The sequence below is a fragment of the Myotis yumanensis genome, unplaced genomic scaffold (genome assembly GCF_028538775.1).
Source record: "Myotis yumanensis isolate MYYU_CA2020_CCGP unplaced genomic scaffold, mMyoYum1.0.hap1 SCAF_8, whole genome shotgun sequence".
Lineage (NCBI taxonomy): Eukaryota > Metazoa > Chordata > Mammalia > Chiroptera > Vespertilionidae > Myotis > Myotis yumanensis.
In genome coordinates, this window is record NW_027223759.1 from 83,230,805 (window position 1) to 83,242,644 (window position 11,840).

The window sequence follows — 11,840 nt, forward strand, 5'->3', positions numbered from 1 at the left end:
CTTTTTCCTCTTCTTAAAGAATACCTTTCAGCATTTCATGTAATACTGGTTTGATGGTGATGAACTCCTTTAGTTTTTTCTTGTCTGTGAAGCTCTTTATCTGACCTTCAATTCTAAATGATAGCATTACTGGGTAGAGTAAGCTTGGTTGTAGGTCCTTGCTATTCATCACTTTGAGTATTTCTTGCCACTCTCTTCTTACTTGCAAAGTTTCTGTTGAGAAATCAGCTGACAGTTGTATGGGCACTTCCTTGTAGGTAATGAACTGCTTTTCTCTTGCTGCTTTTAAGATTCTCTCTCTTTGTCTTTAACTTTTGGCAATTTAATTATGATGTGTGCTGGTGTGGGCCTCTTTGGGTTCCTCTTGTTTGGGACTCTCTGCACTTCCTGGACTTGTAAGTCTATTTCTTTCACCAGGTAGAGGAAATTTTTGGTCATTATTTCTTCAAATAGGTTTTTAATATCTTGCTCTCTCTCTCTTTTCCTTCTGGTACCCCCATAATATGAATGTTGTTAAGCTTGAAGTTGTCCCAGAGGATCCTTACACTATCTTCATATTTTTAGATTATTTTTTTTTCTGCTTCTGATTGGATGTTTTTTTTTCTTCTTCATATTCCAAATTGTTGATTTGCTTTTCAGAACCCTCATTTCTACTGTTGCATTCCTATGCAAGAATTCTTTATTTTATTTTATTTTTTAAAAAAATATATTTTATTGATTTTTTACAGAGAGGAAGGGAGAAGGATAGAGAGTTAGAAACATCGATGGGAGAGAAACATCAATCAGCTGCCTCTTGCACACCTTCTACTGGGGATGTGCCCAAAACCAAGGTACATGCCCTTGGCCAGAATCGAACCCGGGACCTTTCAGTCCGCAGGCTGATGCTCTATCCACTGAGCCAAACCGGTTAGGGCAGAATTCTTTATTTTAGTTAATGTATGCTTAATTTCTGTTTCGTACTTTTTTATGTCTTTGACATTCTCACTAAGATCCTTGAAAGTCTCACTAAGTCCCTTGATCTGCTCATTAATTCCCTTGAAGCTCTCATTAAGTCCCTTGAAACTCTCATTAAGATCCTTGAGTAACCTTATAACCATTGTTTTGAACTCTGTATTCAGTAGTTTGCTTGCTTCCATTTCTTTCATTTGTAACATGTTTCTTTGTCTCCACATTTTGGCTGCTTTCCTGTATTTGTTTCTATATATTAGGTAGAGCAGTTATGTCTTCTGGAATTGGTAGAGAGGCCTTGTGTATTAGGTGTCCTGTAGGGCCCAGTGGCTCAGTCTCCCCAGTCACCTGAGTTAGGCACTCTAGTTGTGCCCTTGTGTGGGCTGTGTGCAAAGTCTTGTAGTTGAGCCTTGATTGCTGTTGGCTCACTGGGAGGAATTGATCTCAGGCCAAGTTGCTGTGCAGGAGACACCCCCTGTGGAGCAGAACTTGCTTCAGTAGGGCTTTGATGCTCACTAGTCTGCCCCTTGAGTGTGTCACTTGTGAATGTGTAGAGTTGTAATCTGGTATGGTCTGAAGCTGTCCACCGGGTGCACTGGCTCAGGGGCCTCCTGGGAGTTGCAAAGCCAGCCAATACCTGGGGCCACCCATCAGGAGCTACAGAGAGCTCTACAGATGGGTGCTACTTGTATTGGGCTAGAAAGTGCCCAGATGATGCTCAGCTGTGACACAAGGCAGGCTGGTGCTGGAGCCAAGTATTGGGCCTTTTATTGATTGGTTTGGGACATGTTGACTCCAGCTGCTGCTTGTTTAAGAGATTTTAGCAAAGTCTGAAGCTTGAGCTAGGACAGGCCATTCATATGGAAAAGCAGCTGCAAACAGCTTGGGTGGGGCTGTAAATTGGATAGGGCGGCATCTCAGGGAATCACCAGGGCAGAGGGAACAGTGTGGGTCATACTGATGGAAGCTCAGATATGGCTGCCAGTCAGCTCTGCAATGGGGAGGTCCCAGCACAGGAACAATGATCCCTGTAAGCACCCCTGTCTGGGAGAAAGCCACCCCTGAATTCCTGCCCCTACATCAGACAGTCTAGTTCTTCCCCGGATGTCCCTGGATTCCCCCCAATGCCGCCACCTGGCACTGGAGCTCAGAGGAAGTGAGACCGTGTAGGTTTATGTGTGGGCCCTTTAAGAGGAACAACTGTGACTCCAGCAGCCTCCATGTCACTCAGCCATAATCCCTGCTGGTTTTTATAGCTCGAAGTTATGGGGACTTCTCTTCCTAGCTCTGGAACCCTGGGATGGGTCTGGTTTGTGGCTGGGACCCCCTGCTTCTCATGGGAGGCCTTTGAGATATCCCTCCCGATTAAAAAACTCCACATTTGGGTGTCGGACCAACCTATTCTCTGCCTCTGCCCCTCCTACCAGTCTCAATGTGCTTTCTTCACTTCTCTAGTTGCAGGACTTCTACTCAGCCATGTTTCAGGCAGTTCTGAGTGATTGTTGTAATTTTGATGTGGTTGTGGGAGGCGGAGAGCACAGGTGTTTATCTACACTGCCATCTTGGTTCTCCTCTTTTTCTTTTTTTCTTTTTAAATCCCCAGCAAATACCAAGAACCAGAAACAGTGTAGGAGCTTATTTGTTGCATGAAAACATTGCCTATCCTATAATACTTTTTCATGAAAGTATATCTCATTCAGTGGTTTTGTTTTTTTAGCCCCTTTTCTTTGAAAAATGTTTGATTTAGCTATTCCTTTTAGTGTATCAATGCATTAAACACCTTACCATGTAAAAGTGATGATAATATTGGTGTTTTACAAACTCTTTTTGTTTATAGTCTTGATAGGCTATAACTGGTCACTGGGAAATAAATATACAGACATACATTGGAGATTTGCCAAATAAATTACCAAATAAAGCAAATATTGCAATAAAGCAAGTTACATCAATTTTTGGGTTTCCCAGTCCATATGAAAATTATGTTTATGTTATACATTAGTCTATTAAGTGTATAACAGCATTATATCTAAAATGACAATATACATATCTTAATTAAAAATACTTTATTGCTAAAAAATGCTAACCATCATCATTGCTTGCAGTGAGTTGTAATCTTTTTGCTCGTGGAGGGTCTTACCTTCAATTGGAAAAATAAATCTGCAAAGCTCAGTAAAGCAAAGTGCAATACAATGAGGCATGCCACTATCCCAAGAAATACGGTTTTGCATCAGAGAACCATCTGGTTTACCAGGACTTGTTTGCCTGTGATTTTACACAGGCATACTTATAAAATAGTCTTTCTTGTTGAAATAAAGTGGAGAAAGAGGATAAGAAGACCAGACCTACCTTTGCTGAGCTCTTACACAGTGAGCTTCACTGTGCTGTAGACATCGCTATCAGACTCTGACATGCCTTTATTTAAAGGGAAGAAAGAAGATATGTAATGGGAAGTGACAAGTTTCCTTGAATTTTCCCTCTCAGTGAGCAATGGAAAACCATGCATACTCAATGGATTTGATTTTTACTGCCAGATCCCAAGGTTGGCAGCATGGTGGTTTAAATTCCTTTTGTGTTTTTGCTCTCTCTCCTTAGTTCTCTCTCACCTGTGAGTCTGACATCACATGCATAAAAATATAGTCTGTTTACTTATTTATATCTTTGCATACACATTGGTCTTCTCTATGTGATAATTCTTTACCTATGGCATCAGCTGCTGAGGAAAATTGACTTGGAATGCCTAATCTTAGTTGATTTTACTTAGCAATAGGCAAAGGGAGGAGAAAGAGCAAGAATGAGAGTGAGGATTGACATCGGAGCTGTTTCATGACCCCTTAAGGAAAAAAAAAAAAAGAGGTAATATTCATTTAGATACATTTCAACTCTTAGGCATGCTTGTTGCCATTTTAATTTTGTAGAAATTTGAAAATGCTGTCAGTTAATTTTACAGGATTTTAGAGCCTGGCCTTTTAAATAGGAATATATAGTAAGTTCTCACTTGAAGTCCTCATAGGTTCTGCAACTTTAATTGAAATGACAGACAACAAAACTCAGTCTAATATAGACTAATTGATATAAACAAGAGTTTAAGCTCCTATAATGTTATAGTGAAATGACAGTGAATGAAGTGACATTATTCAAGGACCAGTTATAATGTAAAACTTCTAAATTTACTAGCAGTTTTTGCACCTCTGCATTACTGAAGTTTGTTGCTAATCTGTTGATGGTCTATGAACCATCTATATTTAGCAAAGGTCTAACTCAGAAGAGCACCTTCAAGTGTTTTGTGGGTTAGAAAATGCATACATTATTGCAGCCTCTTCTTTATGCTGCGCCACTGCTCTGCTGGCCTGTGAGTTTTGATACTAATTGATTTCCATTTTCCTTGAAGATCGAATGCATCTTTTGTGAGGTATAGGTAGCCAGCATCAGGCCAGGGAGAGCTTCTGACCCTCGGGGACTCAGATTTTGGGACAATAGTTTCATGCTAAGCCATAGGTAGTATGAGACATTTTAAACATGCTTTCCAACTGATGTGACAGTTGTGTCTTTGTTTCCTAGTGAGCATAAGCATCCTGTTTTTAGGAAGATTAACAGGAAATAGCTAGCAGTTTTGCTTTGCTAACTTTAATCGGTGGAAATACATTTTCCTTATAACTTGTTAAATAAAGTTTGGGTTCATTAAAAAGTCTTTTTTTAAATGATTAAGCATTTCAAATCTTCAACTAAATGAATAAAAAGTTGAGGTTTGACAAGTAAGTTAAAAATTGTGTGACAGTATTTTGATACTCAATTATGGACATTTTACATATATTTATTTATAACTAATTATACAGTTAGCAGTCAAGGATGTCTTTATAAAAGATGTGTACTGAAATGATATCTTATATTTTAGTAATGAATTTAAATTACAAATTTTAACAAAAATATGTAATTCTTATAGACCATGTTTCCTTCATTTTTCTTATGTGCAGAATGAGTCTTATATGTAGATTTCTGTTGTGAGTTATTCTGCTTTGACAATACGACCTAGAATCTCATTAAAGGAACAGGGTGGAAGGGAGTGTCAGATCAAGGGCTAGATTCAGGAGACTGAGACAAGAAGCTAGAGGGGCAAAGGTGATCTATGGAACAGGTGAGCCATAGCCATCAGAATATTGTGTGTATGGTGAGCTTGTTGTATGTGGTTAGTTCCTACCTTCTCTGTAGATTTGTGGCATTTAATAGAATGTTTCATGGTAATATAGCTTAGAGAGAACATTGCTTAGCTGCCAACTGATTTGATGCTTGTCAAGTCTCAGAGACATTAGTATTAGAAAAGTAGCATGAATCATCTAGTCCATTCTGCTAAATTGTGAATCATAGCCTGAAGTAGTGTTTTGTCTATCATAATTTAGTATACTGTTGCAATCATTTATAATGCTTCAGTGGTGTTCTCATTTATTTTTCTTTGGGGAGGTAAGTTTAAAATATCAGCAATTGACATTAAGTAACTTGAAGAGCTTTTTTAAAGAATCTTTCAAATCCTTTTGGTGGTTGTAGTGACTCTTAGCTTAAGTTTCGCCAGTATCACATTGGAGATAACATAATTTTTTCTCTTTTTTTCTGCAGCGGTGATTGGGTTATTATACCCCTGCATTGACAGGCATCTAGGAGAACCCCATAAATTTAAAAGAGAGTGGTCCAGTGTAATGCGGTGCGTAGCCGTCTTTGTCGGTATAAATCATGCCAGCGCTGTATCCTTTTTGCTGTAATGAAATGCATAATAACAAAGCAGCTCCTGACAAACCAAAGGTTAAGGGCCCCTTGCAACCTCACTGTTGTCAAATGGTGATATGCCCACTGAGTCATAAAAAGAATGTGCTTTGTATTGTCAAAACATCACAGTAGCATCTATATGTGTGGGATTTAGCCTTTCATTTAAATCCCATTCTTTCCATATAACTTAGAAAATTTGCATGTTTAAAACATTTACATGTTTTTCTTAAGTTAGGTTACTAAATTATTTACATATAGTTTTGGTTAATCTAGGATTGAAACAGGTAAATTTTCAAAAGATTCCTCTTTTTTCATTTAAGGTTGGGCAGTAAAGACTTGTGGTGGCTTCAGGTGCTGGTTTTTTTGTTTTGTTTTGTTTTTAATTTCAAGAACCTATAATTTAAAAAAAAGACTGTTATTTATTGGTTTTGATCAATACCAGCAAACCACATAAATGTTCTTAAAGGTGGCATAATAGAAATATCCAGCTTAGACCATGGTCAAAAAGAACTTTTTTCCTTAGGGTGTGTGTGTGTGTGTGTGTGTGTGTGTGTGTGTGTGTGTGTGTATTTTTCTTTCCTTAGTCCTCACCTGAGGATATGTTTATTGATTTAAAGAGAGAGGAAGGGAGGGAGAGAGAGAGAGAGTGAGGAACCTCAATGTGAGAGAGAAACATCGATTGGCTGCCTCCCATGCATGCCTGGACCAGGGATCAAGCCCACAATCTAGGTTTGTGACCTAACTGGAATTGAACCTGCAACCTTTTGGTGTATGGGATGACACTCCAACCAATTGAGCCATCCAGCCAGGCCAGGGACATATTTTTACAGTTTGATCATTTAAGAATTCTGACATTTTATTTAGTGATTAATGATCATTTTTATAGTGTCCTAGCTAGAAGGACAAATAGCTTCTATTTCCCTTCTTCCCTTCTACCTCTCAGAAAAAAATGTCTACCCCCAGAGAAAAAGTTTTTGCCCTCATAAGGCTTTCATTCTGTCATCCTCCCTACTTCTTCTCCCTACCCCAACTTTCCTTTGTACAAGAGGGTCTGGGGAATGCTAGTTCAGTCTTCCCTCGTCTAGGAGATGTTGCTTACAGAATGGTTGTGGTGGAGCCTGTGGTATTGGGAAGAGCAGGAAGTGTGACTCAGGCTGCCCACCATTTCCTCTTGTAACTGCATTGGGCTCAGGGCTGGTAGTTGGTTGGAGAGAAGGTGGGTCATGTGGCAGCTAGATTGCTATGCCTTTTACAGAAAGTATTGTGTTTTGGAGAAGCTTGGGAAGAGGAACCAAGAAAAGAGCAGGGTCCTCTATGCTAAAAACAAATCACATCTGCCGTTCTGTTCCCAGTGTGCTGGCCCTTGGAGATCTGTGGATTTGGAAGGCTCTCAGTGGCTGTTATTATGTTGGTTTTCCAGTTTCTTTTGTATTAAAAAATTTCCCAACATTTTTAGTTTGGGGAAAATTTTTGATATTTAGGATTTTATAACAAATAAAAAATGATTAGGAAGACTTAAAAAGATAGACTCATGGAATATTGTATCTAGAAAAAAACTTAGAAATCACCTAGTTCCACATTTTCTTTATTAAGATAATACAGATGAAAGCTAGGGAGGTTAGGTGCTTTGCCAAGTCTTCCATACTGTAAGGCTGGGCTATAGCTGAGACCAGACCCCAGAGATCCTGATTCCAATCTAGGGATGTTCATTCTCCTGTCAGGAGCTCCTCCAGTGTGTAAATGCTCTCTATACAGTGGACTAGACCTTTTCATCTCAGACAGTTCAACTATTTTAAGTTGAAAAATTTAATTAACCTTTTCCTAGAATTTAAAAATGTTTATATATCTAATTTAAATTCTTTGCTTTGGTCTTTCTTTTCTTTCTCAATTAAATACTTAAGTATGGCAGTCTAAGCTGGACCTCCTTTAATCCAAACATAAAGTGTTTACATATTTATAGCATAGACTTAAATTAATTTGACTTCATAAAATCTCATGGTACTGTTTTTAAGGTTGATGTTTTACCTGTTTACCATAGAAGCCTCCTTATTTTGCTTGGTTCTTAATGAAGTTAATTTAGTTAGCAAGACAGAACTCAATGTCAAAATCTACTCTTTACAAGAATGTTTTTGCATAGAGAAATCAGAGCTCACAAGCTTCCTTCATGGAGTTTGAGGCATTATGTCTGCTAAAGAATAAGCAAAACTTTTTCAGAAAGCATACTGGTAACCTGGAGGTTTCTTGATAAATCTAGCCTCAGCAGGAAGTGACCTCGAAGGAGAGGCCCCTGACAGCTGAGAAGTAAGCACACTGTGCTCAGGGTACCAGCTGGTTGGGTGGGGGTGTGTGGAGAGGTGAATAGCAGGGTGTTAAAGGAAGTAGGAAATGGTTTCGGATCCCTCTTTTGAAATTCTGCTTTCTTCTCTCCAGTTGCAGCATGGCCAGTTTGGCGAGATTTGTAGTCTCCCCCGGGGAGCTGGATATAGAGCCAAGATGTGGCCTTTGGGACATAGATAATGTCCTTTTAATAATACTTGAAATTAATTCCTTTAGTGTAATCCTCCAGCAAAGAAATGGGAAAATTGAATGTGTAAAGCTGCGTTTTGCTCAGAGATTTTAGAATAGAAAAGGGCTGCACATTTGTGAATTGACGCTTAAGTAGGTGATGGAAATAAAATATCGTTTGTGCTAACTGTCCTATGCCAGAATGTCCCAGGCACCAAAATAGCTTGGCAGGTTGCAAGATAATATTCGCTTCAAGGCTTTATCCTCAACAAATTAAAACTAGAACAGTTGACATAATAGAAAGGGATACTGTGTCCTTGGTACTCTTGTTTCTGAACTGCATTATTATAAAATGTGTCTGCCAGTAAATCATATAGAGAATGTGCACCCTGTTAAATAGCTGTCAGCTCTTCTATTTTCGAGTTCCTGTATGATTCTCAACTAACTCTCAACCTGTTTGAGAAGTAATATTGGTTTTCTTTTTATTAAAAGTGTGTTTCTGTAGTAAATCTTGTGTTCTGAGTCCACCCGTTAACATTTTTAGCAAAGAGAGCAGTTCTCATATAATGGGTCCGATCTTATAATTGGGAACGTATATAAAGTGTTTTGTCTTTGTTTTCTTAGGAATTACAGGTTGGTAGTATCTATTGAAATATCATGCCCTTTGTGTCTGAATGCACTGTAGAATAAGCAATTAATTCCCCTTTTAATAGTAGCATGTCTGATTTTAGAAAAATGAACAGATGATATTATTTGGTTATAAGTTTTAAGATGACTCTTTAACACTGACCTCAGAAAGTGGACTTTGATAACAACGTACAGTTGTCTCTCACACTGGCTGCACTCTCCATTGGACTGTGGTGGACTTTTGATAGATCTCGAACTGGTTTTGGCCTTGGAGTAGGAATTGCTTTCTTGGCAACCTTGGTCACTCAACTGCTAGTCTATAATGGTGTTTATCAGTAAGTATTCTTTTTGGTGCTTGTTTGCTAAAATAGATAAATGATAGCTGAATTCAGATTGAGATTTTAAAATTGGGTTAGCCACGTTAATCTGAAGAGCAACTTATTTCTATTGTAATGATTTAAATAAGTATTTTACCATTAAAAACATTTCTATTATTCTAGATATACTTCTCCAGATTTTCTCTATGTTCGCTCTTGGTTACCATGTATATTTTTTGCTGGAGGCATAACAATGGGAAATATTGGTCGACAACTGGCAATGGTAAGCTGATGCTTATTTAATCACTTTTGTGTTATTGAGATGTAAGACAAGTTTTCTCCAAATGACAGTCCTTTTTTAAGGGAAAGAAATTTGTGAAGACAGCATTCTTTGATTTCTCTCTGCGATTCCATTGAAATAAATCATTTGGAAGAATTTAATCACAAGTATATTAAAAGTTGAAGCAACCATGGATAGGAAAGCTAAAATGTGTTATGGATAGGGTGATCTGATTTATCTTCCACCCTTTTTGTAAATTAATTTGTAGGTTTACTTTTCAAAAAGGAACAATTTTAACAGTGAAAGGAGGTTCTATTAATAACCACATTGCTACAATGACATAAATTAGAATTAGCTTCAGCAAATCAAGATGTTTGACCATTTTAGTTGAGAACGAAGGGACATTGTTGATAAACCCCAGTTATAGGTGGCAAGGGTCCGGGAGTAACATTCACAGGTCATACCAGTTTCACCAAATGGTTGCCACTTTAATCAGTAGGAGAATCGAGTGGTTTGTGATGCTATTTCTAAGTGCATTGGTTTCCTTTATTTTGAATTGTGGGTACATGTTTATAGTTGTACTTTTAAAATATTGTTTTGACTAGAAGCTTTTGCTAATGTAATAGATTTTTTTCCTTTAAATTGTAAAGTGATTTGAAAAAAATATTACCTTAATTCATTGTCAAAAGTGTCAGTCCAGTCCTTAAGTTCATGACCTTCCCTTTGCTGATTCACCTTACTGAGCACTCAAAGAAACCTATTTTGCTTTCTTTCATATTCTAGGACTCATCTGAATCATATACTGTCATTATTTGCTTGTAATACGAAAACCTCATCTTTCCCCTGCTTTTGTCTATGCCTCCACTTCTAGAATGTGAAGTTTTCCCCCCATCACATTTGTCATTTAATCCTAATAGTTGTCTAACTCTGAGATTCTTTGAGTAATAAAATGTGCATAGATTAATAAAGAATTAATTTTTAGATCTTTTAAGTTTAAATTGCTTTTCAAAATAAACCTTTATATGTTAATCTTTTAACCTTTTTAATTTTGCAGTATGAATGTAAAGTGATCGCAGAAAAATCTCATCAGGAATGAAGAAGGCAAAAATATATTTTTTGTATAGAGAAACAAGATGAAAAGGGCATGTACATGATAGATATACCAATGAAACTACGGATTGTAAAATTGCCAGTATGCAGTTTTTACTGTGATTATTTTATATATATATATATATATATATATATATATATATATATATACCTATATATATATATATATAGACATATATATATATACATATGTATGTATATATATGTATATATACACACACATATATTCCTGCAATCTGTGATTGCTTCCTCTGTAAATCAGCTATAAACCTTGTGTATTTGACTTAACTGTAAGATATATATGCACTACATTAAAAATGCCGATTAATAGATGAAATTTTTAAATTAATTTTTTAAACATACTGTATATTGTATCACAATGTTGATGTGCCAAAATATTCTCTTACTGTCATGCAGAGTATAAGAATGCTTTGAACAGTTATAAACTTAGTGTAATAAAATAAGAGGAAAGCCAAAAAAAGAAATGGAAAACTGGTATATTCTCTTTCGCTTACTGTTGTTCCTGTTTATTTTTCTAATTACAGCAGTATGAGTTATGGGTGCCCTAATGTGTAGTTACTTTCTACACATTGGGGCAAAAGTAGTTTTACAGTTGTTCATATGGAAAATAATACAATAATTAATAAATAATAATACAAGAATAAACTGTTTCGCATACTCACAACTATAAACCTACTTTTGCCCAACCCTATATTTTAATGTTGTTTCAGAGAACTTTGGATGTTTTAATATATAATGAAGATGAACTTCCATAGAACATTTTTCAAACCTGCATTACTGGAGAGAGTCCAAAGAGTAATTTTCTGTTTTGGCAGATTTTACTGGAGATAAAAGTGATGAGCAGAAAAGGCTATCAGCATTAAATTGTTTTTCCTCTAAACCTAAAAGAGTATATATATAATTAAAAGTAATGACCATTGGGGAATTTACCTAGAATAAATGTATGTTTTAGAAATACAAAATGACCTTCTGCAGTGCCACAAAGTGTTGAGTAATATTAACTGTTATTCGCAATATAGAATCCTTCTGCTTTTGTACATGGAACACCTAAAAAATCCCAAACAGATCTAAATGAAGTTTCTAATTCTATTGGGTTCTGTTCTTGGGTTCCAAAATCTATTGGGCTGTATAAATTAAACCACTTTGGTTGTGCTGGGTCATTGTCAGAGGAATGCCATCTGGGGAATGCCTGGGCACATAATTTCCTATCTATTCATATGCCCATTAGTGAATAGTCCAAACCTGTTTAAGAATGTAATGAGATGGCATATCATGCA

General features: G+C 36.8%; 1 protein-coding gene across 2 annotated transcripts in view; it reads left to right on the plus strand.

The window, feature by feature from the left end:
- Positions 1-11,525, plus strand: part of INSIG2 (insulin induced gene 2) — a 28,143-nt gene extending 16,618 nt beyond the window's left edge. For both annotated transcript variants that reach the window (XM_070423121.1, XM_070423122.1), the window contains exons 3-6: positions 5,557-5,681; positions 9,004-9,170; positions 9,336-9,435; positions 10,487-11,525. In XM_070423121.1, coding sequence (XP_070279222.1) covers positions 5,557-5,681; positions 9,004-9,170; positions 9,336-9,435; positions 10,487-10,528 — 434 coding nt within the window. In that variant the 3' untranslated portion in view covers positions 10,529-11,525. The remainder of the gene's footprint in view (positions 1-5,556; positions 5,682-9,003; positions 9,171-9,335; positions 9,436-10,486) is intronic.
- Positions 11,526-11,840: the final 315 nt, after the last annotated feature.